The sequence below is a fragment of the Sus scrofa genome, chromosome 6, assembly GCF_000003025.6.
Source record: "Sus scrofa isolate TJ Tabasco breed Duroc chromosome 6, Sscrofa11.1, whole genome shotgun sequence".
NCBI classification, from domain to species: Eukaryota; Metazoa; Chordata; class Mammalia; order Artiodactyla; family Suidae; genus Sus; species Sus scrofa.
In genome coordinates, this window is record NC_010448.4 from 56,123,598 (window position 1) to 56,151,145 (window position 27,548).

At 48.7% G+C, this 27,548-nt stretch overlaps 1 protein-coding gene across 4 annotated transcripts; it reads right to left on the reverse strand.

The window, feature by feature from the left end:
- CACNG6 (calcium voltage-gated channel auxiliary subunit gamma 6) lies at positions 1-27,548 on the reverse strand. Of its 4 annotated transcripts, none has more exons than XM_005664817.3 (5): positions 27,279-27,548; positions 25,736-26,190; positions 19,522-19,596; positions 16,788-16,925; positions 6,235-6,924 (listed from the first exon to the last, which is right to left on the reverse strand). In XM_005664817.3, the coding sequence occupies exons 2-5, from the start codon at positions 26,061-26,063 to the stop codon at positions 6,686-6,688; spliced, it is 780 nt and encodes a 259-aa protein (XP_005664874.1). In that variant the 5' UTR covers positions 26,064-26,190; positions 27,279-27,548; the 3' UTR covers positions 6,235-6,685. The 4 variants fall into 4 exon arrangements, with proteins under 4 accessions (XP_020950561.1, XP_005664874.1, XP_020950559.1 ...); XM_021094900.1 differs by lacking the exon at positions 27,279-27,548 and adding an exon at positions 27,102-27,240; XM_021094902.1 differs by lacking the exons at positions 6,235-6,924; positions 16,788-16,925; positions 27,279-27,548 and adding exons at positions 1-1,150; positions 23,196-23,266 and having other exon boundaries at positions 25,736-27,247.

Below are 27,548 nucleotides of genomic sequence, written 5' to 3' on the forward strand. Positions count from 1 at the left end.
AAACTCAGAGTGTAAATACTCTGCTAGGGTTACCACGTTGCCAGTGTCAATTTTTCAACAGAACCTGGGAACATGGATTTTGATGGGTAGTCTTTTGATGTTTAAAGGTGGGAAACTAATTCAGAAGTAAACTTTTGAGGTCCATCCACGTGTAGAAAGTACCTCTTTCCTTTCTATGGATGAATAATAGTCCATTGTATGGATATACTGCATTTGGTTTATCCATTCGTCTGTGGATGGATATTAAGGTGACAGTATCTTTGGGTTTCTGTGAATGGTTGTGCTTAGAATATTCGTGCACAAGTATTTGCCTGAACACCTGTTTTCAGTTACATGAAACATGGAGAATAGATAAATCTGGAGTTCCCGTCGTGGCTCAGCGGAAATAAATCTGACCAGTACCCAAGAAAACAGATAAATCCAGAGACAGAAAGCAGATGAGTGGTTGTCAGGGGCTGGGAGGAGGAGGAAAGAAGGAGTAAGCATTTGATGGGTATGAAATTTCTTCGGGGCTCAGAAAAATGTCACAGAGCTAGATAGAGGTGACAGTGGCACAACACTGGGAAGGTACTCAATGCCACTGAGTTGTTCCCTTAATGGTTCATAGGGAGTTCAGCTGGTTAAGGATCTGGCGTTGTCACTGTGGTGGTGCAGGTTCGATCCTTGGCCCAGGAAATACCACATACTGTGGAAAAAAGTTAAAAAAAAAAAAAAAGGTTTGTGGTGAATTGTATGTTATGTGACTTTCACCTCAATTAAATGCAGTCGTCCCTCTGGTATGCCAGGGGATTGGTTTCAGGATCCACCACAGATACAAAAATCCACAGATGCTCAAGTCTCTTATTTAAAAGGCGTAGTATTTGCACAAAACTTACACTTGTACTTTAAATATCCCCTAGATTACTTATAATACCTAACACAAATGTAAATAGTTATAAATACAATGTAAATGTTATGTAAATAGTTGTCTGCCTTGGCAAATTCAAGTTTGGCTTTCTGGAACTCTTTGGAATTTTTTTTTCCCCCTGAATATTTTCAATGGCAGTTGGTTATAAATAAATAACTTAGTAAACATTCTGAAGACTACACGAAACACGCCTGTGGGTCTTATCCAGCCTTGTGGCCAGGAGTTGGAATCCTCTTCTTTGGGCTTTAAAAAAAAAAAAAAAAGACAATTACACAGAAAAATACAATATGATTCCATTTACATGAAGTTCAAATATAAGCAAAATGAAACAATTTTTTTTTTTTGGTCTTTTTTGCCTTTTCTAGGGCTGCACCAGCAGCATATGGAGGTTCCCAGGGTAGAGGTCCAATCGGAGCTGTAGCCACCGGCCTGCACCAGAGCCACAGCAACGTGGGATCCGAGCCACGCCTGCAACCTACACCACAGCTCACGGCAATGCTGGATCCTTAACCCACTGAGCAAGACCAGGGACCGAACCCACAACCTCATGGTTCCTAGTCAGATTCGTTAACCACTGTGCCATGACAGGAACTCCAATAAAACTTTAAAAAATGAAAAAAAATATAAAATAACTCTACCCAAAGTTTTGTGATGATCTATGTGGACAAAGACTTTGAAAGAGAATGGATATGTGTACATGTGTGACTGAATCACTTTGTTGTGCAGCAGAAATTGTCACAACCTTGTAAATCAACTGTACTTCAATAAAACTGTAAAAAAATGAGAAAAAAAAAAAACTAGAGTTGTGCATTGAGGTGGGAATATCAGTGAGGAAATAGCAGCAGCTTCCAAGATGCTAGTTTTTTTTCTTAGTCTAGGTTCTGGGGAAAATAGGTGTTTTTTATTCTAATTCTTAGAGAAAAAATTAGCATTTGGCCGCACTCGTGGCATACAGAAGTTCCTAGGCTACGGCTCGAACCCATGCCACAGCAAGGACCTGAGCCACAGCAGTGATAATGCCAGATCCTTAACCCCCAGAGCCACCAGGGAACTCCAATTTTAATTCTTTAAATGGGGTGTTGCGTCGCCCATTTTAAGAGAGTCAAACTATTCATACATTTGTCTTCATAAAGCAGCACATGTAGGGGGCACTTCACATTTAAAAGTAAATGTTTGCTGAATTCTAAAAAACCCATACATTTGGATGTAAAGTAAAATATCTGCCTTAGGTGAATCTGATTTGAGAGTGTATGGGTCTTCTAGGTGCTATTTGGATCCGTGCAACTTCTTTTTAAGTTTGAAATTAGGTTCCAAAAAAGGTAACTGTAAACAGAATAGGACAGAAAAAGCTGTAGGTTTCCAGAAGCTTCTATTTTCCTGCAATTCAAAAAATATGAGGTGGCGTTCCCATCGTGGTGCAGTGGAAACAAATCCGACTAGGAACCATGAGGTTGTGGGTTCGATCCCTGGCCTCGCTCAGTGGGTTAAGGATCTGGCATTGTTGTGGCTGTGGTGTAGGCTGGCAGCTACCGCTCCAATTAGACCCCTAGCCCAGGAACCTCCATATGCTGCGGGTGTGGCCCTAAAAAGCCAAAAGACAAAAAAAAAAAAAAAAAGAGGTGACAAGATGCAAATTAATGCAAATAAATTCAATAAGTTCTCCTATAATACAATGTGGTTCCAGTTATTTTGTATTTCCTTCTTCCGGTTTTGAAAAGTCCACAGAAACCCCAGGTGGGAAAGAGGGTGCAGAGGGAAGGCCCCACTGGACAAAGGGTCACGCACCCAAGACCAGAGGCCCCCTCCCCCAAGGCGGACGTCTCCCGGGCTTCCAAGAGTCGGCTGGGCACAAAGTCAAGTAGAAAACAAAAAAATTGTCCAGGATCCCCTTTCCCAGCACTTATCTCAGTTTATAATTGCACATTCATTAGCGTGATTAATGATTAATATCTGTTGCCATCACCAGACTGTCAGCTCCGTGGGGGTCCCTTTTCACTCCCTACTGTATGCTGGGCCCAAAGTGCCACTTGATAAATAACACTAACAGCAAGACTGATGGAGTTAGAACTGTGTGCCAGAAGGTCTTCCAGGGGCTTTGCAGGGATTATTGCCACGTTCACGCCTCACGAGGACTCCAGGTAGTGAGCGTGAGGAACCAAGACACAGAGCGAAAGCAAGGGGTTGAAGTTATGGGAGGGGGAGCCAGGGTTTCACGCCGGACAGTCCGGGTCCAGAGCCCACATTCTTAGCCACAGCCTGACGCTTCCTCTGCTCCTTGAAGAGAAGTGAATGCACAGGAGTTCCCGTCATGGCTCAGTAGTTAATGAACCTAACTAGTATCCATGAGGACTCGGGTTCGATCCCTGGCTTTGCTCAGTGGGTTAAGGATCTGGTGTCATTGTGAGCTGTGGTGTAGATCACAGATGCAGCTTGGATCCAGCGTTGCTATGGCTCTGGTGGAGACCAGCAGCTGCAGCTCGATTCAACCCCTAGCCTGGGAACCTCCATTTGCCTTGAGTGCGGCCCTAAAAAGACCAAAAAAAAAAGAAGATGAAGCTCTCTGCTAAGGATTCTGAGCATGGAGTTCCCATCATGGCTCAGTGATTAACGAATCTGACTAGGAAGCATGAGGTTGTGGGTTCGATCCCTGGCCTTGCTCAGTGGGTTAAGGATCTGGCGTTGCCGTGAGCTGTGGTGTAGGTCGCAGCTGCGGCTCGGATCCCACATTGCTATGGCTGTGGCATAGGCCGGAGGCTGCAGCTCTGATTGGACCCCTAGCCTGGAACCTCCATATGCAGCAGGAGCAGCCCAAGAAATGGCAAAAAGACAAAAAAAAAAAAAAAAAAAAGGATCCTGAGCACGATGTTCAGTGCATAAAGGAAGAAAGAGAAGGTCCTTCTGCATCTGAGATGGGGTGCAGTATCAGCCAATCAAGAAAGGGTTATCCCACCCCTCCTGGACGACAAATGATCTCCTTGGGAGGGAGCTGCTTCTAACCCTGGGACAAGTCATAATTATATTATAAATGTTATATGGTTTATGTAGTATAATACATGGTATTGTATAAATATCATGTTACATTATTTATATAATAACTTACACTGTGTAAATATCATGCCACATATGTAATTGGTATAATATTTATGTTATAAATATATTAATATTTATATATGTTATGTCATTTGGTTACAACATATATGCATATGTAATCATAGGAATTCCATATATGGGAGAATATGAATATTTTATATAAAGATATGCTATAATTATATATGATTATATAACATATAGTTACATTCATAAGGTATAATTTGATATAGAAATATTTGTGACTATATTATTATCTCCATATTAATATAATAATCTGTTTATTATGATATAATCATATATTATATATAACATTAACATAATACATAGAATTTTATTTATGTTAGAGTTATCTTACCATGTTTCTATTTATATTAAATATTATATTAATTGTATAATATAAAAATATGTATTATATATTTCTGGGGGCCATGCCCACAGCATGGGGAAGTTCCTAGGTCAGGGGTCAAACCCACGCCACAGCAGTGACCCAAGCCTCTGCAGTGACAACACCGGATTCTTAACCCACTGCACCACAAGGGAACCCCCTATAATAGCACTTTATATAATATTATATATTATACATAACGACAAGTATAGTTTATACTTACAGAGAGAAGCACTTTGGAGACTCACAATCCACATCCATAAGCCACCGCCGTTTCCATATTCTCAATATTTTTAGATGTTTAAAAGCCTCTGGCCTTTGCGATCAGCCTTAGTGATTCCTATCTAACTGTAGAATCCACTCGAGCTGTGATCTTCGAGTTGAAATACGTGCCTCGGTCTTCGAGAGAGGAGGCTGGGCCCTTGGCTGAAGGACTTCAACCGGTGGCATCAGGTTTTCAGGCCCTGGTCACTGTCCGCTGTTAACCAGCTTCCGCCAACACTCTGTTCACAAGGATACTCCTGGGAGTACACTGTGGCGCAGCAGAAATGAATCCAACTAGGAACCGTGGGGTTTCAGGTTTGATCCCTGGCCTCGCTCAGTGGGTTAAGGATCCTGTATTGCCGTGAGCTGTGGTGTAGGTCGCAGACGCGGCTCAGATCTGGCATTGCCTGCGGCTGTGGTGTAGGCTGGCAGGTGCAGCTCCAAATGGACCCCTAGCCTGGGAACCTCCATATGCCACAAGTGCAGCCCTAAAAAGACAGAAAAAAAAAAAAAAGAAAAAAGAAAAAAAGGATATGTGTGTTCTCTAAGACAGAAGCTTCTTCCCGGGTCCTCCTCGGAACTTCCTTCCATGTCTGTATTCCTACCAACAGCTGGTCAAGGCCACATCGGCTGCTTCTCGAATATACCTCAACACGCCTCCGGCCTCTGCCCATTTCCCACTTCCGAGGCCACTCCTGCATTTTCAGATGTCCGTTATAGCAGAGCCCCGCTTCCAGGTACCAACGTGTGTATCAGCTTGCAAGGGCTGGAGTTCCCGTCGTGGCAACAGTGGTTAAAGAATCCAACTAGGACCATGAGGTTGTGGGTTCGATCCCTGGCCTCGCTCAGTGGGTGAAGGATCCGGCGTTGCCGTGAGCTGTGGTGTAGGCTGCAGATGCGTCTTGGATCCCGTGTTGCTGTGGCTCTGGCGTAGGCCGGTGGCTGTAGCTCTGACTGGACCCCTAGCCTGGGAACCTCCATATGCCAAGGGAGCAGCCCAAGAAATTGCAAAAAAAACACAAAGTTTGCAAGGGCTGCTGTCACAAAAAGTACCACAGCCAAGGGGGCTTCAGCAACAGGGATGCACTGTCCTACGGTTCTGGAGGCTGGATGTCCCGGATCCAGGCGTTCGTAGGGCTGCTTCCTTTGGAGGGCTGCGAGGGCACCCCCCCTCGCCCTGTGGCCGGCCGGCCGCCTTCTCGCTGTGTCTCTCCCCTGCATCGTCCCTCTGGCCGCGTCAGCATCCTCATCTCTCCTTATTAGGACATTGGTCCTATTAGACGAGGGGCCTCCCTAATGACCCTGCGTTCTCTTGCTCACCTGGGCAGAGACCCCATCTCCAAATAAGATCACACTCACTCGGAGGTCCTGGGGAGGGGTTGGCACCCAAACGTGTACTTTCAGGAGGGACCCCATTCAACCCACAATAGTGTTTGTGTTCCAAGCTGTGTTTTTAGTCGCATTCTGTGGGTTTGCGGACATGTGACTTTGGGGCGGACTAGTAGCACGTGGCAGGTTTCTGGAGCACCCAAGGGGTCCCGTTCCTTTCCCCTGGGATGCACGAATCACGTCACAACGGACTCCAAAGCAAGGTGTTCAATTTCCAAACCTTTAATCCCCAATCAGACCACAACGAGGTCAGACCCAGTGCGCCCCCCATCCCCTGTTTCCCCAGAAAAAGTCTCTCCCACAAGTGAGGGCACCCAAATCTGGGAAATGAACAGGTCCAACGCCCTCCCAAGACCTCCCCGACCCCACGCCCCCATCCCCAGCTACCCCATCAGGTCCCTCCCGGCCTTCCCTGGGGACCCTCGTTTGTGAAAACCCGCCCCCCACCCAGCAACCCAAATTCAGCCCCAAGAAAAATATATGTACAGAGGAAAAAGATGAGGGCGTGAAGGCCAGGTGTTTGCAAACAGCCTGGGCCCCAGAGCAGGGAGAATACAGTCTCTCTAGGACAAGGGACAAGAGATTTTGAGGGGGACAAAGGAGAAGGGAGAAGGGCTTGGAAGTTGCTTAGAGAAAGCACAGCCGTAGTTCTAGGTGGCCCTGGGCCCCGACTTGGGACAGAGTGAGCCCCAGGGCCAGGGAGGCAGCGTGAGCAGGAGAAAGCAGCCGCCCCCCAGGATCAGGACCAGGCCGGCCCCCACACCACAGCCCAGAGACCACGAGTATTCATAGGTCAGGGCTGGGGCCGGGGGTGGCTCGGGGCTGACCCTCTGTAGCAAGGCGTGCACAGAATGCCGGAACACCTCCAGGCTGACCAGAAGCAGCAGGCCTGTGGGAGAGAAGAGACGTGGCACTCAGGCCCCTGGGGTCCCCAACTTAGGTCTGCGCATCTCCCCCAGTATCCCCCATCACATGCTCACGCAAACAAGAAACCTGGGGGACCCCCAGCACCCCCTCAGTGACTACTTACTAAGCTTCTAACTCTACAGCAAGCCCAGTTTTGGAAGCTGGAGAGAGAGAAGGAGTAAGACACAAATGCAGACAGAAAGTAGAAGGTGGGTGCCAGAGGTGGGGTGGAGAATGGGGAGTTGGTGTTTGTGGGTCTTTTTTTTTTTTTTGTCTTTTTAGGGCCACACATGCAGCATATGGAGGTTCCCACGCTATGGGTCCAATCGGAGCTGTAGCCACCGGCCTATGCCAGAGCCACAGCAATGCGGGATCTGAGCCACTTCTGCGACCTACACCACAGCTCATGGCAATGCCGGGTCCTTCACCCACTGAGCGAGGCCAGGGATCGAACCCACATCCTCATAGATCTAGGCGGGTTCATTAACCCTGAGCCATGACGGGAACTCCCCTAATGGGGACAGAGTTTTAACTGGTGAACGTGCGAAAGTCCCGGAGATGAATGGTAGTGATGGTTGCACAGCAGTGTGACTGTACTTAATGTCACAGAACTGGACACTTAAAAATGGCTCAAATGGTAAGCTTTATGGTACATGGATTTTAGGGCTTAGAAAAAGAACAAAGCAAACCCAGGCATCGAGAATCACAAAAGTCAAATTAAAACTCCATCAAGACTTGAGTACAGCAAAGGAAAGCATTAAAAAAAAAAAAAAAAAGCACGAAAAGACAACCTATGGAATGGGAGAAAATAGTTGCAAATGATGCAACCGACAAGGGTTTAATCTCCAAAACATACACACAACTCACATAAGGCAACAACCAAAAACCAAACAACCCAATTGAAAAATGGGCAGAAGACCTGAACAGACTTTGCTCCAAAGACATACGGATGGCCAACAGGCACACGAAAGAATGCTCAACATCACTAATTATTAGAGAAATGCACATCAAAACTATAATGAGGTACCACCTTATACCAGTCAGAATGGCCATCATTTAATAAGCCTATGAATAACAAAGGCTGGAGAGGGTGTGGAGAAAAGGGAACCCTCCTACACTGTTGGTGGGAATGTAAATTGGTACAACCACTATGAAAAACAGTATGGAGGTTCTTCATAAAACTAAATGTAAAATTACCACCCCTGGGCATATACCTAGACAAAACTACAATTCAAAAAAAAAAAAAAAAAACCCAAAAAGATAGATGCACCGGTATGTTCATTGCAGCACTATTCACAACAGCCAAGACATGGAAACAACCTGAATGTCCATCCACAGATGAATGGATTAAGGAGACATGGTCCATAAACACGATGGAATACTACTCAGCCATAAAAAAGACCAAATTAATGTCATTTGCAGCAACATGGATGGACCTAGAGATGATCAGACTAAGTGAAGTAAGTCAGAAAGAGAAAGACAAATACCATAGGATACCACTTATATGTGGACTCTTAAAATGGGGGCACAGAGATCCTGCTGTGTCACACTGGGGACTCTGTCTAGTCTCTTATGATGGTGCCTGATACTGTGTGAAAATAGAAGGTGTACATGTATGTGTAACTGGGTCACCATGCTGTACAGGAGAAAAAAAATTGTATTGGGGAAATAACTATGAAAAAAATAAATAAAATGTGGAGTCTTAGATGTTAAAAAATAAAAATAAAAAATAAAATAAAATGGGGGCGCAAATGAACCTACCCACAGAACAGAAACGGACTCACAGACCTAGAGAACAGACGCGCGTGGTTGCCAAGGAGGAGGGGGAGGGAGTGGGATGGACTGGGAGTTTGGGGCGAGTAGATGTCAACTGTTATTTTTCGAATAGATAAGCAAAGAGGTCCTACTCTTTAGCACAGAGACTATCTCCGATCTCTTGGGACAGACCATGGTGGAAGATAGTATGAGAAAAAGAATGTATATATATGTATGACTGGGTCCCTTTGCTATATCGCAGAAATTGACACCACATTGTAAATCAATTATACTTTAACAAGAAAATTTAAAAAAAGCTTTAGTACAGAGTGATGATCGAATCTAAAATAGTTGACATTGGATTCCCTGGTGGCCTAGTGGGTTAACAATCCAGCATGGTCACTGCGGTGGCACGGGTTCAAGCCCTGGCCCGGGAACTTCCACATGCCATGGGTGTGGCAAAAAAAAAAAAAAAGTTGAAACCAGAGAAGCAGAGAGTAGACTGGCACTTGCCAGGAACTAAGGGGAGGGGGAAAATGGGGAGATCCTGGTCAAAGGGCACAAACTTCCAGCTGTAAGATGAATAAATTCTGGAGATCTAATGTCTAGCATGGTGACACCACACACACACACACACACACACACACACACACACACACACACTCACACTCACACAGAGTTTCTACTTGTCAATCATGCCCTGATAAAGTTGGAAAAAGAGTGACAGTGGATGACAAAATGAAAAGAAAATCAGTTCGGTTGTAATGCAATTTAATTAAAGGAAAAGAAAGAAGAAAAAAAAAAGTACCAAGCCAGATAAAGACCCTAAGCACATGAAACCTATGTTCTACTTGGAGGAGGCAGAGGGTAAACAAATCAACCAAGGCTTGCAAAACGCAAATGCCTCCAGGAGACAGTGAGAAAGGACAAACACATGGGCAGGCAGGTGTGGTGGGGACAGTGACAAAGAGTAAGTAGCCCAAGCCTAGAGCCAACTACGGCCCAGCGGAAATGGGGACTTAACTGTCCAGCTCTTCTGATTTTTCAAGAATATCTAGCATTTGAAAAAATTACTACAATCTTAACCAAAAAAAAAAAAAAAAAAAAAAAAAAAAAGGAGTTCCTGTCGTGGCACAGCGCAAATGAATCCGACTAGGAACCTTGAGGTTGCGGGTTCGATCCCTGGCCGCGCTCAGTGGGTCAAGGATCCAGCCAACGCCAGATCACGGCAACCTGTGAGCTGTGGTGTGGGTCACAGATGTGGCTCTCGGATCTGGTGTTGCTGTGGCTGTGGTGTAGGCCAGCAGCTGCAGCTCTGATTCGACCCCTAGCCTGGAAACCTCCATATGCTGTGGGTGCAGCCCTAAAAAACAAAACAAAAAACAAAATTAGATCTCTATGGGAATCCACCTGACCTTTAAATACGGCTCAGAGAAGTCTTCATACACTGCCAACCAAACCAAGTACACGGATGGGCTGTGGCTGGCCTGCGGGAGGCCGGGGTGTAACTTTCAGAGTAAACACATGAGAAGACCGGCTAATTTCAGACAGTGATGCTCCTTTTAGGAAGGAGGTAAACACAGAGTGATGGGAAGGGGCGTGGCAGCCAGGGGCGGGGCCGGGACTTGAGATGGAGTCATCGGAAAAGCCACCCAAGCCGAGACCCGAAGGATGACGAGACGCCAGCCAAGCACGAAACACTCAGTGATGGCTGTTCCAGGCAGGAGGGATGCAGAATCTTTGTAGCAAAGATGGAACACAGAGTGTTGGAGGGAAAAAGGGTCAGTGTGGCTGGAGCAGAGGATGGTGAAGGGTGGGCAGGGGTCTGGTCCTGCAGGACCACTGCATGGTCATGCATGAATCGTGGGTCCTGGCTGCCTCCCCTCTCAGACCCTGGAGTCCCGCCCCAACCTCACCCTGACCTTCCTTCTTGCACTCCGGTTCCCTCATGGGTTTTTTTTTTTTCTTCTTCTTCTTCTTTTTTTGGCTGCTCAGCAGCATGCGGAGTTCCTGGGCCAGGGATCAGATCTGAGCCACAGTTGCGACCTATGCCACAGCGGCGGCAACCCCGGCTCCCTTAACCCACTTTCCTGGGCCGGGGATCAAACCTGCGTCCCAGCATTGCAGAGACGCCACCTGTCCCGTTGTGCCACAGCTGGAATGCCCAGTTTCCCCGTGCTTTTAATTCAGGAGCTTGGAGGAGTTCCTGTTGTAGAGCAGCAGAAACGAATGAGACGAATATCCATGAGGATGTGGGTTCGATCCCTGGCCTCACTCAGTGGGTTGGAGATATGGTGTTGCTGTGAGCTGTGGTGTAGGTTGCAGACGAGGTCCAGGTCCTACCTGCGGCTGTGGTGTAGACCAGCGGCTACAGCTCCGATTTGACCCCTCGCCTGGGAGCTTCCAATATGCTTAGGGTGTGGCCCTGAAAAAAAAAAAGGCAAAAAAATTTTTTGAATGAAAAATAAAAAATAAATCAGGGGCTTGGAGAATACAGCCTGGAGTCTATGTCCGTGTGGCTCAGTGGTCCCGCTGGGAGCCCTCCTTGTGCCCAGGCAGCTCAGCATTAGGGCTCTGGAGGCGGGAGAGACACCATCCTGTCCCCTTCATTCCACTGTACATTCATGCTTCTTCTCATTCAGTCAACAGATCTTGAGCTTTCATTAGAAAATACTAGAATATATTGGAGTTTCCTGGTGGCCTAGTGGTTAAGAGATCCAGTGTTGTCACTGCTAAGGCTTGGGTTGGATCCCCGGCCTGGGAAACTTCACATGCTATAGGTACAGAAAAAAAAAAAAGTATACATATACATATATATATTAAAAAGTATATATATATACAAATATATATATATATATATTTTTTTTGTCTTTTTGCCATTTCTTGGGCCATTCCCGAGCATATGGAGGTTCCCAGGCTAGGGGTCCAATCGGAGCTGTAGCCACCGAACTACACCAGAGCCACAGCAACGCGGGATCCAAGCTGCGTCTGCAACCTACACCACAGCTCACGGCAGTGCCGGATCCTTAACCCACTGAGCAAGGCCAGGGATTGAACCCACAACCTCATGGTTCCTAGTCAGATTCGTTAACCACTGCACCACGACGGGAATTCCCCAAAAGTACACACACACACACACACACACACACACGTGTATATACATATATTAGAAACAATATATTATATATACAAATATATATGTATATGCATATATGTATTATCTAAAAAAACAAGACTAATGAAGGCCCTATCCTCCTGGATCTTCATCCTGAAAGTGGAGCTGGACGAAAATCAGGTAAATGTATTTTTAAATTTTTTTGTCTTTTTAGGGCTGCATTTGTGGCACATGGAGGTTCCCAGGCTAGGGGTCGAATGGGAGCTACAGCTGCTGGCCTACACCACAGCCACAGCCACACAAGGGATCCGTGCAGCATCTGTGACCTACACCACAGTTCACGGCAACAATGGATCCTTAACCCACTGAGCGAGGCCAGGGATTGAACCTGGGTCCTCATGAATGCTAGTCAGATTCGTTTCTGCTGCATCACTATGGGAAGCCCCAGGTTAATGTATTGATATGGGTTGAACTGGTGAACTGTGTCCCCCTCAAAAGTTTACACATTGGGGGTCCTGACCCCTAGCACCTTGGAAGGTGACTATTGGGAGATCGGGTGTTTAAAATAGATGATTATGTTAAAATGACGTCACTAGGGTGGGCCCTAATCCAATATAGCGTGCCTTTGGAGGAGGAGGCAATGAGCAGGCAGGGGAAGGACCAAAAGCGCTATTCCACGCCAAGGAGGTGGCCTCAGAAGGAACCAACCCTGCTGCCATGTTGCCCGCAGCCTTGCAGCCTCCAGAACTGTACAAAAATGCATTTCTGGTGTCCAAGGCACCCAGTCTGCAGTACTTGGCTGTGGCCGCCTGCTCAAATGAACGCGTTACAGAAACAGGACATTTCAGGCAGTGATCCCTTCTGAGAAGCAAAGTAAGGCCAGGCAGGAACACAGCAGGCGAGCCATGGTGCCTGACAACGGTCACTCTCTGAGCAGGTGATGTACAACCAGAGACTTCAATGCTATGAAGAAACGGGGACATGGGCAGAACTGGCCGAAGAACGTTCCAGGCCAAGGCGAGAGCCGTGCCAGATGCGCTGAGGAGGGCATGAACTTGGAAGGCATGAACTTGGAGCGTCTGAGAACAGCAGAGAGGCTAGCGTGGCCGGAATGGAGAGAGCCCATGCAAGAGGTGACGTCTCCCGTGGCCAGGACCAGGCCACATACAACCCTGGAGAATTCCAGTGGTAGGAATTTATCAGTGGTCTTTGATCTGGGGAGGAACCACAACTTGAGTGATGGTTTTAACACGTCACCAAACAAAGGGCAGGTAGGATCTGGCCCTGGGCTCTAGTTTGGGGACCACTGGCCTTGACCCACTAGCTTTGTGCCAGAATCGAATCAAATGCTCCCACGTCTTGCCTCTTCCACTAGACCTGATGAGGGGGTATTATTATCAATCCCACGTTACAGATGGGAAAATTGGGAAAATTGCAACCTAGAAAAGAGGCGCTTGAGTTTGAGCCTGGCCAGGTCTCTCTGGCAGACTGTTAATCGTATCACTTGACCTCCTCCCGGATCAAGGATCAAGCCTGACTTCCCTCCTGTGACCCAGAAGGGCCTCAGGATCTGGCCCTTGCCTCCTTCCGCAGCCTCTCTCAAGCTGCTCTTCCAGTGCTGCGGCAGCAGGGAGTAGAACTTCTTTCAGATCCTGAAATGCACCAAGTTCTTTCAAGCCAGGAGAGCCTCAGGCTGCTTGGAATAACTGTCTGCTAACCCCTCCCTGAGCCTGCCTTACGCATCCTCATTCTCTACATCTCCACTTAAATGACTGCCTCTTCCGAGAAGCCTTCCCTGACTGAGAAGTCGCCATCAGGTCTCGCTGTTACATATTTTCATTATGCTCTTTACTTGTCATTTATAGCACTCATCACAATGGGTAATTATGAACATCTATTAATTCATTCATCAATTTCTGCTTTGTAGGGCCACACCCGTGGCACATGGAAGTTCCCAGGCGAGGGGCTGAATCAGAGCTGCAGCTTCCAGCCTACACCACAGCCACGGCCACAGCAGATCCAAGCTGCATCTGTGACCTACACCACAGCTCACGGCAACACCAGATCCTTAATCCACTGAGCAGGGCCAGAGATCAAACCTGCATCCTCATGTATGCTAGTGGGATTCACCTCCTTTGCACCACAAAGGGAACGCCCATGTATATTAATTTATATGAGCCTTATTTATTTGCCTAATTTCTATCTCTCCACTAGACTATATAATCCCCATGAGGGCCAAAAACTTGTTTGTCTCTCATCTCTAAAATCCAGAACACCACCTGACAAATGTATTTCAAGAAGAGAAATCAAATACCCTGAACATGTCATTTGCTTGTACAATTTGCACAACATTTTCGTGCCCGAGACTTTCACAAAACACTTTTATAGCCACCCCTGCATGGCACCCCCAGGAATAACGCAGGCATGGGTTCAGTAACCACACCAGCACCAAATTCCTACCAAGCTATAGGTTCCATGACAACAGGGGTGTCTTAATCTTGTTCATCATTCGATGGCCAGTGGTACCTGGCACAGCATCTAGTACCTACTAGCTATTAAAGGCACGCTTGTTGAGCGAATGGCTGGATGAAGAGATGGATAAAGAGATGGATGGAGAGAGAAAGGGAGGGAGAAGAGAATGGAAAAGAAGGAAGAAAAGGCAGTGGGGGAAGGAGGGAATGGATGGATCAATGGAAAGACGGATGACTAGATGGAAGGATGCGTGATAAACAGATACTTGGATGAGTGAGTCTATAGATCGGAGGAGAATTAAGCTCAGAGATGGAAAATGATTTCCCTAAGATCACTCAACTCTTAAGATGTCGGGACGCCAACCCAGATATCTTTGGATGCCCTGGGGATTTCCTGGTCCGTCTTTGACACCAGCACCTTCCTCGTTCTCTGTGCTCCAGGTCCCACGGGCTTTCTTACGGGACCTGAAATTGACCAAACTCTTTCTAGCGTGGTCACCCACTCAGACATTGGAAGTGGCGCCTCCTCTGCCTTAAATCAAGTGTCCTCATCATGCCCGCTGCTAGACTCTACTTTTCCTTCAAAGCACTTACCGCAGTTTATAAGTGCGGGATGATCTGTAGCATTTCGGTGTCCTTAACCAGAGGACAATCTTCTTAAGGGCAGGCACTTTTCTGCCTGGTACACTCTTATAATATTACATATGACATATATATATTATATATGCTGCACAATAATAGTATATCAAGTGGAATATATAATTTCACATGGAATGATATATTACATACATAATACAGAATTGTATGATATGTATTATTATATGTCATATGTAATGACATATGTCCTATGTAATATATATATTGTGTATAATGTGTCTCTGTATCTATCAATGAATTAAATGAACCAATGAATACATGAAGGAAAGGGAATGACTGAATTTCTCCTTTATTGAGGATGATTTTCTAAGGCAACACAAGAAGAAGAAGAAGGGGATTACTATTGGTTTCCATTTACGTGCGCTCTTGAACACTCATCCTGTCTCTGCAGCCTCATCTTGAGCCAAGCCGCTGCTTCATCTGCTCGTTAAGGTTACCATGTACATTTGTGCAAGCTTTGCCCTGCTTTCTGGTCTGCTCCTTCATGCTTTTCCTCAGACTTGCCAGGCCTTTTACAGACTTCATCCATGCTGTGCCATCACCATTGCTACCAAACACCAGCTCACCACCACCACCACCGCCGCCACACCACTGTCGACACCATACTTTGGAGAACTCCTGTTCCTCCTCCACTTGTCAGCTTAAACAGCACTTTCTCAGGAAGTGTCTCTGATACATCATCGTGTATACCCGTTATCTGCTTTATCATAACTCTCATCACAATTATGGTTGAAGTGTTATGTGTCTAATTGTTGGTTACTGACTATCTCTGCCTGAATCTAGGCTCTATGAGGGTAGACAAAGTGTCTCTCCAGCCCTTAGCACACTGCCTAGAACATAGCGGGTGCTCAGTAGATATGCAAAGGATAAATACATGAAGCTTATATGACTAATGACCTATCTTATATTTTATTTTTATTTTGTCTCTTCTAGGGCCGCGGCTGCAGCATATGGAGGTTCCCAGGCTAGGGGTCTCGTTGGAGCTATAACCGCTGGCCTACACCACAACCACAGCATCGCAGTATCTGAGCCGCATCTGCGACCTACACCACAGCTCACAGCAATGCCCAGATCCTTAACCCACTGAGCGAGGCCAAAGATTGAACCCGCAACCTCATGGTTCCTAGTCAGATTCGTTAACCACTGAGCCACAACAGGAATTCCAACCTATCTATCCACCTTAGGAAACATCTGATCCAATGAACGCTACATTTCACAAGATATAGGATTTTTTCTGGACTCTCAATTCCAAAAATGCAATAGTTCTTGCAGATCCCAGGTCCGAATCTAAAAGAGCATTTGGAGAAACTTCAATTCCCAACCAACAACGGGGGCCTGGAACTTTCTTACACTTGAGCCTATTATTGTCCTTGTGATTCTTTCCCAGCATGCAACAGGGCTTAGGGCCCTCCCTCAACCTCCCAGCATGCAACAGCACTTGGGGACGTCCTTCAACCTCCCAGCATGTAGTAGTGCTTGGGACCCTCCTTCAACCTCTCAGCATGCCACGGTGCTTGGGGACCCTCAGGTTCAAAGCGAAAAAGTGTTTGGAGACCAACCCCCACCAATTCCCAGTCCACAAAAGAACTCAGAACTCACCTATCCGTGAGGCTTCTAAAGCCCTTGAGCTTCCTCCAATTCTTAGCACACAGTAGGGCTCAGAGACCCAACCTCCCAGCATGCAACAGGGCTTAAAGCCCCAACCTCCCAGCATGCAGTGGTGGTTGGAGCCTTGACCTCCCAGCATGCAACAGGGCTTAAAGCCCCAACCTCCCAGCATGCAATGGTGGTTGGAGCCTCGACCTCCCAGCATGCAATGTTCTCGGTCTCCAGGCTCTCATCCCTCACCTGAGAGGCCAAAGCAGACCGCTCCCACCCGGAGCAGGAACTCTGCACCTTTGCTGAGCACCATGATGATACAGAGGCACCCCAGGGCCATGACTACCAGGCCTAGCACTGCTATCACCGCAGCTGCCACATTCACCTCTGCGGGAAGGGGAAGTAGAGAACATGGGATGTAGGGAGTGGGGAGAATTCCTACATAGGAGCCCAGAACCAGGAAGCTGAAAGATTCGGGACTGGAGGAGAATTTTCAAGAAGATCATCCAGTCCAATATTTTACTTCCACTGTTGAAAGAACTAAGACTCAGAGAGGGTCAGTTATTTGCCTAGGGTCACAGAGCAGAGAAGGGACAGAGACAGGATAAGGAGATGGGAACTACCAATTATTACTTATGGCCTGGGCACCATTGGTTTACAGGTGTGGAGTCAGGCAGTGGGATATTACAGGGGAATGACCCCAGTGGGACGTCTTCCCAGCTACTTCCTAGCTAGAAGGCTCTAGTAAAGTCACTGAAACTTTCTGAACCCCAGTTCCCTGCTCTAGAAAATCAAGATCAAAATCCCTCTTTGGTTGGGCTGCCATGAGGATTAGACATGACACATGTAACATACCCATCGCTCCGCTTGGCCCAAAGCGCTTGTTCCATAAATGTGCATTACGGTTATTCTACTAACCCAGAGAAGCAGTGACTTGCCCAGGCTCACGTAGCACCAAGACACGAAAGGAATGATATATATGTGTACATATGCACACACATACATACCCATATATATTCATTTATATATATATATATACACACACATATATTCAGTTATATATATATATATATATTCAGTTTTACACAACACTGTAAATCAACTATACTTTAATTTTTAAAAAAGGAATGGAGAGAGTAAGGAACAACTGCTTATTAAGGACATACGATGTGCCAGGCACCACACTGTGTTTGGGCTGCAACATCTCATTAAAACCTTATAAAGACAAGATAATATCCATGACACGACCACAGTTCCTTTACTGGGGAAGATACTGAGGCACGGGAGTGATGGAGAGGCTGTGGTTAGAGTAGAAATGCTAAAGTCTTAAAAGTTTCATTGTCTAGTATGGTAGCCATGAGCCACAGATGGTCTTTTAATTTTAAATGGATTTAAATTGGACAGGATGGTTTTTTTTTTTCCCCTTTTTAGGGCCACACCCTTGGCATATGGAGGTTCCCAGGTTAGGGGCTGAATCAGAGCTGCAGCTGCCAGCCTGCGCCACAGCCACAGCCATGTCAGATCCAAGCCGTGTCTGCAACCTACACCACAGCACACGGCAATGCCGGATCCTTAACCCACTGAGCAAGGCCAGGGATCAAACCCGCATCCTCATGGATGCTAGTAGGATTCATTACCCCTGAGCCACAATGGGCACTCCAGGATTTATTTATTTGTTTGTTTGTTTAATGGCCATACCCAGGGCATATGAACGGTCCTGGACCAGGGATGGAATCTGAGCCACAGCTGCCACCTACAATGCAGCTGTGGCAATGCTGGATCCTTTAACCCACTGCGCTGGGCTGGGGAGTCAACCCGTGCCTCTGCGGCTGACCTGAGCCACTGCGGTCAGATTCTGAACACACGGTGCCACAGCAGGAGCTCCTCGATAGAATTGAAAACTCCGTTTCTTTGTTGCACCAGCCACATCTGGCCAGCGGCTACCATGTCTGGCAGACAGAGAACATGTTCATTTTCACAGAAGATTCAGTAGGAGAGCACTGCTTCAGAGCCAGATTGATTGGGGTTTGAATACTGCCTCTGCCCCTTCCTGGGAAAACAAACTATTTATGGCCTTCTGTTTTCCCCTCTGGAAGACTGAGATGAGATAAAGCCCCTGCCCTACAGGGTCTTGGCAAGGGCAGGCGCTCTTATCAGTGCAACACCCAGTGCTGTGCTTAGCATGCGGGGGGGCGGGGAGGGGAGATGCACATTTGCGAGGGGTTAGCCTGCTCTGCACAGAGAGGGGCTGGGACCTGCCCAGAGTTACAAAGCACATGGTGAAGGCAGAGCCGAGGCAGGACTGTTGGACCCAGGGCTCTGGAGAACCAACCCCCTAAAGATGAGACACCCCCCTGCCTGCCCCAGGACTTAGGAGCTTGCTCCCATCCTGCGGTAAAACAACAAAGGGGACAATGCTATTAAGAGCTCCAGATACAAACTACTACACATAAAATAGATAGGCAACAAGGATTTAGCCGTGTATCAGAAGGAATTATATTCACTGTCTTGTAATAACCTATAATGCTACATAATCCGGAAAAAAAGAACCGAATCTCTGGGAGTTCCCATCGTGGCACAGCAGAAACAATCCAACTAGTGTCTGTGAGGATGCGGGTTCAACGCCTGGCTTTGCTCCGTGGGCCAGGGATCCAGCATTGCCGTGAGCTGTGGTGTAGGTTGCAGACACGGCAGCTTGGATCCTGTGTTGCTGTGGCTGGGGTGTAGGCTGGCAGCTGTAGCTCTGATTCGACCTCTAGCCTGGGAACTTCCATATACTGCAGGTGTGGCCCTAAAAAAGCAAAAAAAAAAAAAAAGAGAGAGAAAGAGAGAGAACTGAATCTTTTGACTGCACACCTGAAACTAACACAATATTTTAAATTAACTGTACTTCAATTAAGAGAAAGAGAGAGAGGAAGGAAGAGGGAGGGAACTCATCTAGCAGGGTCAGCACATCCCCTCCACCCGGGGAAAAAGTTCTTACCTTTCTTTGTGGTTCTCTGGAAGATGCGTGCATTCTCTCCCGTGGTGAAGAATTTAAAGTAAGTGCAGTTTGCTTCTGTAGGAACAGAGAGAAAAAGAGAGGTCATGACCTGGAGGTCCCGAGGGTAAGCCCAGGTCTGGACAGTTCACACAGCCCACAGTAACCTAGAAACAGGACATGAGCTACCCTCATAGAGAGATAGAATGCCCAGAGAAATAAAACCACCAGCTATCACACAGCTCTCCAGGAGCTGGGATTCCAAGCCAGGGCTTTGAGGTCCAGATCTGTGGCTTTGAGGGGGCAACTGATCTCCCTGAGCTTCTCACTCTTCCTCTATAAAGTGAGTGAACGGACTCTTTCCTGGCTCTGTCATGTGGGTTTGTTGAGGGTCAAGCGAGATGGAGGATGTGCTTTATTCAGCCAAGGACACCAAGATCCAGGCAGCTAAAGGCTAACACACTCCGAAGAGATTTTTATCTCAGAAAGGATTCCTGTCTCGACCACACAAAGAACACCTGCAGATCCACAAGAAAGGAGAGGCGACCCAATTGAAAAACGGACAAAGGCTAGGAAGAGTCAATTCATAGAAGAGGGAGCCTGGATTACTCACAAGTACATGAAGCGATGCTCCGTCTCACCAGGGATCACAGAAATGCAACTTAAATCAGCAGCGGGACGCCACTTCAGATCAATGGGATTGGCAAACATTAAAAGGGTGATATTGGAAGGAGAAGAGGAAACAGCTGCGGGTGAAGGATAGGTACTAGTCTTTCTGGAAAGCACTCCGACATGCTTTTTCTTTTTTTTTTTTTGTCTTTTGTCTTTTTGTCTTTTGTTGTTGTTGTTGCTATTTCTTGGGCCGCTCCCGCGGCATATGGAGGTTCCCAGGCTAGGGGTTGAATCAGAGCTGTAGTCACCTGCCTACGCCAGAGCAACCTACACCGCAGCTCACGGCAACGCCGGGTGGTTAACCCACTGAGCAAGGGCAGGGACCAAACCCGCAAACTCATGGTTCCTAGTCGGATTCGTTAACCACTGCGCCACGACAGGAACTCCTATTTTTTCCATTATAGCTGGTTTATAGCGTTCTGTCAATTTTCTACTGTACAGTGTGGCAACCCAGTCACTCACACATGTATACCCTTTTTTTTCTCACATTATCATGCTCCATCATAAGTGATGAGACCTAGTTCCCAGTGCTACACCACAGGATCTCATCCCTCATCCATTCCAAAGGCAATGGTTTGCATCTGTCAACTCCAGATTCCGAGTCCATCCCACTCTCTCCCCCCTCCCCCTTGGCAACCACCAGTCTGTTCTCCAAGTCCATGAGTTTCTTTTCTGTGGAAAGATTCGTTTGTGCCGTATATTAGATTCCAGATATAAGTGATACCATATCGTATTTGTCTTTCTCTTTCTGCACTCTGATATACTGTATGAAATGAAGCCTGTTTATAACCCAACAATTGCACTTCTAGGTATGCATCCAGAAAAAAAACAAAACAAAACAAAACAAAAAAACAGGTGCAAGAACATGTATGTGTTGCATGATGCTCACTGCAGCACTGTTTGGAAGGACAGGGAGTCGGAATCAATGGAGATGTCCATCTCTAAAGGAACAGAGAGTAAAGGTGAGAGATGCTCCCCTCCCTCCACTCCCCCTGCAGCCTCGGGCAAGTCTCTGCCCTACCTGCTGAGCCACAGACTAGAATAATAGAAAGCAGCACGGAGAGATCTGAGAAACCCAGTGTGAAGCAAAAAAGAAAAAATAAAATAAAAATAAAAATTGGAACAATCTACAGCATGATGTTATTTAAGTAAATTAAAATACCTAGCTAAAAATAACACTATATATTTCTGAGCTCAAATACATAACCACGGATGCACAGCAAACACGCTAAAAGATGAGTTAGGAAGGAATGAACACAACAATAAGAAGGTAAAATAGAGGGAGTTCCCTTGTGGCATAGCAGGTTAAGGACTTGGCATTGTCATTGTGCTGGCTTGCATTGCTGCTATGGTGCAGTTTCAGTCCCTGACCCAGGAACTTCCACATGCTGCCAGTACAGCCAAAAAGAAGAAAAAAAAAAAAAAAAGAAGAGAGAATGTAAAATATATCACAAGAAGGATCTTGCAAAGACTGGTAATGATTTTATGACATAAACTGAAGAGTATGATTCACCCAACTCTGCGTGCTTGAGGTTCAAGAAACCCTACACCACGAAACTACAAATTTTTTTTTTTTTGTCTTTTTGTCTTTTGTCTTTTGTTGTTGTTGTTGTTGTTGCTATTTCTTGGGCCGCTCCCACGGCATATGGAGGTTCCCAGGCTAGAGGTTGAATCGGAGCTGTAGCCACCGGCCTACGCCAGAGCCACAGCAACTCGGGATCCGAGCCGCGTCTGCAACCTACACCACAGCTCACGGCAACGCCGGATCGTTAACCCACTGAGCAAGGGCAGGGACCGAACCCGAAACCTCATGGTTCCTAGTCGGATTCGTTAACCACTATACCACGACGGGAACTCCCAAAACTACAATTTAAAAAGACACATGCACCCCAATGTGCACAGCAGCCGTCTTCACAACAGCCAAGGCAGAGAAGCAACCTAAATGAATGGATCAAGATGTGGCACATACAATGGAATGCGACTCAGCCGTAAAAAGAACAAAATAATGCCACTGGCAGCAACACAGATGCAACTAGAGATTGTCATACTAAGCGGAGTCAGTCAGAAAGAGAAAGACAAATACCATATGATATCACTTATATCTGGGATCTAACATACGGCCCAAAGGAACCTTTCCACAGAAAAGAAAGAAACTCATGGGCATGGAAAGAGACTTGTGGTTGCCAAGGAAGAGGGGGAGGGAGTGGGATGGACTGCGGAGTTTGGGGTTGGTAGATGCAAACTATGACATTTTGAATGGCTAAGCATCGAGGACCTGCTGTATAGCACAGGGAACTCTGTGAGGTCTCTCGGGATAGACCGTGATGGGAGATGACAGAAGAAAGGGAATGTGTGTGTGTGTGTCTGTGTGTATATGACTGGGTCACTCTGCTAAGCAGCAGAAATTGGCACAACGTTGTACATCAATCACACTTAAAAAAGAAACTCTATGCTAAACTAAAAGGGCACCTTCAGAATTGCATTTTAAAGCCAGAACTTCCGATAGAATTCACCTAGTCCAATTCATCTTAGTCCTAACTTTTTTTTTTTTTGTCTTTTTGCCTTTTCTGGGGCCGCTCCCGCGGCATATGGAAGTTGCCAGGCTAGAGGTCCAATCGGAGCTGTACCCACCGGCCCATGCCAGAGCCACAGCAACTCGGGATCTGAGCCGCGCCTTCGACCTACACCACAGCTCATGGCCATGCCGGATCCTGAACCCACTGAGCAAGACCAGGGATCGAACCTGCAACCTCATGGTTCCTAGTCGGATTCGTTAACCATTGCACCATGATGGGAACTCCCAGTCCCAACTTTCTACAGAGGGGGAAGCTCAGGAGAGAATGGATGGAAAGGGAGGAAGAGAGGGTGAGAATAAGCGGGGCCAAAGAATTGGGAGAAAGGCCAGGTGGTCTAGGAGGGTGGAAAGGAATTTTCCAAATGGAAGGAGGAGATGGAGGGAAAAGAGGTCAACGCCAGAGTCAGGTGAGGTGTGTGAGACATCCCACCTGGTCCTCTGAGGGAAAGAGGGCGGCGCGAGATGTCCTGTCAGCAACGGCGGGAAGTATGAGTCCTGATCCTGCAGCAGCAAGAAGTAAATAAAGGATGTTTCTGTAACAAAGCAAAGGGCGAGGATGCTGTCTGTAGCTGTCGGTGGGGAAACACAGGTGAGGTACATCCTTCTGAGACAATGTGGGGTGTCTGGCATCCATCCGGGCTACTCATGATTTAGGATATCTTGTCTCTGGAGTTCCCTTTGTGGCTCAGTGGTTAAGGAATCCAACCAGGAACCATGAGGTTGCGGGTTCGATCCCTGGCCTCGCTCAGTGGGTTAAGGATCCGCCGTTGCCGTGAGCTGTGGTGTGGGTCACAAACACGGCTCGGATCCAGCGTTGCTATGGCTCTGGCGTAGGCCGGCAGCTACAGCTCCGATTCGACCCCTAGCCTGGGAACTTCCATATGCCGCAGGAGCGGCCCTAGAAAAGGCAAAAAGACAAAAAAGACAAAAAAAAAAAGATATCTTGTCTCTGACTCCGGAGGATATGGTACCTCCCATTCGGAAATAAGCGGGTGATGGGTCACGCACACCCCCACTTTGGGAGGTCCTTTGATGGGCAACAGAGTGTGATGGATATTTCTGAAATACTGATACTTGTGCGATGTCCTCTGCAGGGTCAGGATTGTGGGAAGATGATGGTCCTTTCAGGAGGCTGGAGCCCCTTTTGACCATTAGGGCGACATCAAGGGATGTGAAGGACCTCACATTATGCAGTCGGGTGGGGCAGGACATCCCCTCCACGGCTGTGAGGACCTCTGGGACATACCTACGGACAAGGGAGATGTGATAGAGTGTAGTTGTTTTTTTGTTTTTGTTTTTTTTTTTTTTGTCTTTTTGCCTTTTCTAGGGCCGTTCCCGTGGCATAGGGAGGTTCCCAGGCTAGGGGTCGAATCGGAGCTGTAGCTGCCGGCCTACACCACAGCCACAGCAACGCGGGATCCGAGCCGAATCTGCAACCTACACCACAGCTCACAGCAACGCCGGATCCTTAACCCACGGAGCAAGGCCAAGGATCGAACCCGCAACTTCACGGTTCCTAGTCGGATTCGTTAACCACTGAGCCATGATGGGAAATCCGAGTGTAGTTAAGAACAGAGATGACTAGGGTTCAAATCCCATGTGACCAGCCCAGGTGCACAGACCGAGCCCCTTACATTGCTGGCTCCACATGTTGGGGATCATAACTACGCTCAGAATTGCTATGAGGATTGATGAGTTAAGGTCTCTGAAGTACTTAGAGCCAGGCACGACCTAAGCATCTACTATTTTTTATTACCAGAGCATCCCATTCTCTACAGTTTGGGAACTTCCTGCTTGAGGCTCTGAGGTTGCAGCCTCAACCCGTCTGCCTGCTAAGTGGGTGGGTACCTCCGATAACACAGGTGCTCGGCATCCCACTCTGCTATCAAGGGCTTGGCACTTCCTAATTTGGACCCTACGGATACAAGATCGTAAGACACCCTTTGGAGAGTAAAGAGTGTCGTGGATGCCATCCGGGTGATCAAGCGACATCCTAAATGGCCTCCGAGGGGTGTCAGATAGTTTCCCTGGGTCAGTAGAGGTGGCATGAGATCCCATTCCCGTTCCCAAGGGGTATAGGATGTCCCACTGGTATAAGTTTAGGGCTTGGCATGTCCCGTCAGGGAGAGTGAGAGGTATGGGAGCGATCTCTGGCATGGGGAGAGGGCGACGGAGCCACTCTGCAGGAGAGTGAGGGCTACAGGGGCATCTGTGAGAGAAAATGAGAAGGGCTGGAGTGTCCAACCTGGGAATTTGAGGTGAGACAGACAGGAAATGAAAATGATTTCACGGGAAGCACGAGGTCGGCCCCGGGAGGCTGAGAGGTGCTTGGTGAGTATCCATTGGGTGAAATCAGCAGCAGGAAGGAACGACACAGATTCTACTTTGGGGGTGGGTCCCCAGGATGGGAGTGGACGCTGTGTCCAGTGTGGGGAGGGCACGTTGGCACTAGGAACCCAGACTCTTTCTCTAAGGGCCCAGGCTGTCTGTGGGCACATGCACAGGATGTCTCAGGGGCTTCAGTCGATTCTGGGGATGCAGGGTGTCTGAGGGCACCAGCTGTGTCCAGAGGCAAACGGTGTCTCTGGGGACACCAGCTCTGGGGGTACAGTCTGGTCTGGGGACACAAAAATGTCTGGCATCACAGGCTGGGCTGGGAGTGTAGGAGCTTTGGGGGTCCCAGGATAGCCTGGGGGCATAGGCTGGTCTGGAAGCAAACTGGTTTGGGGGAACCCACTACTCTGGGGGGCAGAAGCTGGTCTAGAGATATAGACTGGTCTGAGGGTGCAGGCTAGTTGGGGGGTACAGACTGCAGTTTGTGCCTGGAGCACAGGGGGGATGCGGGCACTGGCTCTTTCTGGGGATGCAAGCTCTCTGTCTTTGGGGCTCAGGCTCCCTCTGAGACTCGGTGTTCTCAGATCCCGCCTCTCTGCTGTGTGGGGGGTACGAGCCCGTGGCAGGGCCTCTCACCTCCAGGCAGCTCCGCGGGACCGCAGGTGTCTCTGCCCGCCGGCATGTCCGCCTGCCACAGTCGCTTGGTGCACATCTTCCAGAGCCCCAGGTGAGCTGCATCGCAGACGGCACTGCCGTTGTCCCTGTAGGTGTTGAGTTCCACCCAGAACTCGGTGCCCACGGCCAGCACGGCCAGCGTGGCGCCCACGGAGGTCAGCAGCAGCGCCAGCTTGATCTTGCCCTCCTGCTCCGGGGTCATCCTGCCGGACTTGTGAGCCCGCCGCCGGCTCGCGGCCCCTCGCCGCCGGTCCTCCTCTTGCAGGAAGAAGTTGGACCACATCATCATCTTTGCCGCCGGCAACGAGGCTCAGGTGCGAAGGAGGCCCGAGCCCGAGGCAGGCTCTCGAGGGGTGGGGGCGGGGAGGGAAGCGCCTGGCGTCTAGAAGCGTGTGAGGGGGCCGGCTTCCGCTGATCTACGAATAGGAAAGATCTGAAACCTCCCTGGAACCTCGAAAGGAGACGTCGAGGTGGTCCCCTGTGGGGCTTCGCAGAGAAAAAAAAAAAAAAACTAGATCCTCTGCTGAGAACCCTCTAAGGTCCAGAGGAGGGCCCGGGGTACCCACTGCAGCGCAGCAAAGATGGGACCAGAGAAAAAGCAAGGTTCCCCCAGCGGCAGCGCTCGAAACGGGGTACCCGGGAGGGGAGCCTGAGGGCTCCAGGGGAAGGAGAACCGAGTGTCAGCTGAAGCTCTGCGGGGCGCTCTGGGGTCCCCACCCGGAGGAATCACCAAAGGGAAACTCTTGTTCCCGGATGGAAAGGACCTGAGCTCCCCACTAGGGCTCAGCGTTTGGGGTACTCGGGAAGGAGAGCTGAGGTCCCTTATGTGTTTGAGAGGAGATGCTTCCTGGCTTCTTTGGGCTCAGAGTGTGGGGAAGGAGGAGCTGGGTCCCCTCTGCGGTTCAGAAGAGGAAAGACTGGGGTGCCGGGTGGGGTGGGGTTCAGAAGAGGAGGGCAGAATTACTACCGGGTCCCAGAGGGGCAGTAGGACCTGCAACTTTCACAGCGGAGGATCTGCTGTAATTCAGGAAAAGGGGCTGGGGGTCCCCTTGGCCATTCAGAGATCAGAGAAGGTCTACACTGGGGCTCAGATGAAGGGGCTGTGGTCCGCACTGCGGCTCAGGAAATGGGGACAAAGCCCCCCGCGGCTCAGAGGGCAAGTGGAACCCGGGAGGGACTCTGTGTCCTTTGAATCACTCGGCTCCCCCTCCCCCGGGCTCCCAGGGCCTGCCGGACCCGGACGGCTCCAGGCTCAGCTCCAGGCCAGGCGCCTCCCTCAGACCTCCCACCCCCGTCTCCTGGACAGGGACCCCTCTCGCTCTCCTGCCTCGGCGCCGCGCCGACCCCAGCTCCGCGATGCCTCCGAACCGCCGCTTCTGCGCGCAGCTGCCCGCTCGGCCCGCCGGCCCGGCGGCTCCGCTCACTCCCAGCCTCGCCCCCATCCGCCCACCCCCCTTCACCCTCGCCGGCTATTTCGGGCGCGACCCGTAAATAACACCCGCACCTGTTGCCGGCGCCTGTTGCCATAGGGATCCCGGGTATTTTAAGGGGACGAGGGGCGGGGAGGAGGCAGGCTGCCTGGGGAGGAGGAACCGGGGGCCGGGTCCTGACCGCCGGGGCCCGAAAGGACTTTTACTTCCTTAAGGGAGCAAGGGCGGGAGCTGAGGGTCCGATCGCCTAGGCGGCGGGAGAGGGGGCAGGGCAGGGAACCGGGAGCTCGGAGCCGGAGCAGGCCCAGCCGCGACCCTGCACGCCGGGGTCTGGGGAGGAGGGG

What these genes read in the sequence shown, in the direction of transcription:
- CACNG6 (XM_005664817.3), bottom strand. Translation starts at nt 26,063, where the DNA reads ATGATGATGTGGTCCAACTTCTTCCTGCAAGAGGAGGACCGGCGGCGA. An exon ending in TCCCGCGGAGCTGCCTGGAG is followed by an intron (nt 19,597 to 25,735) that starts GTGAGAGGCCCT and finishes CTGTTCCTACAG; the next exon opens with AAGCAAACTGCACTTACTTT. An exon ending in GGTCTGCTTTGGCCTCTCAG is followed by an intron (nt 6,925 to 16,787) that starts GTGAGGGATGAG and finishes TCTCTCCCACAG; the next exon opens with GCCTGCTGCTTCTGGTCAGC.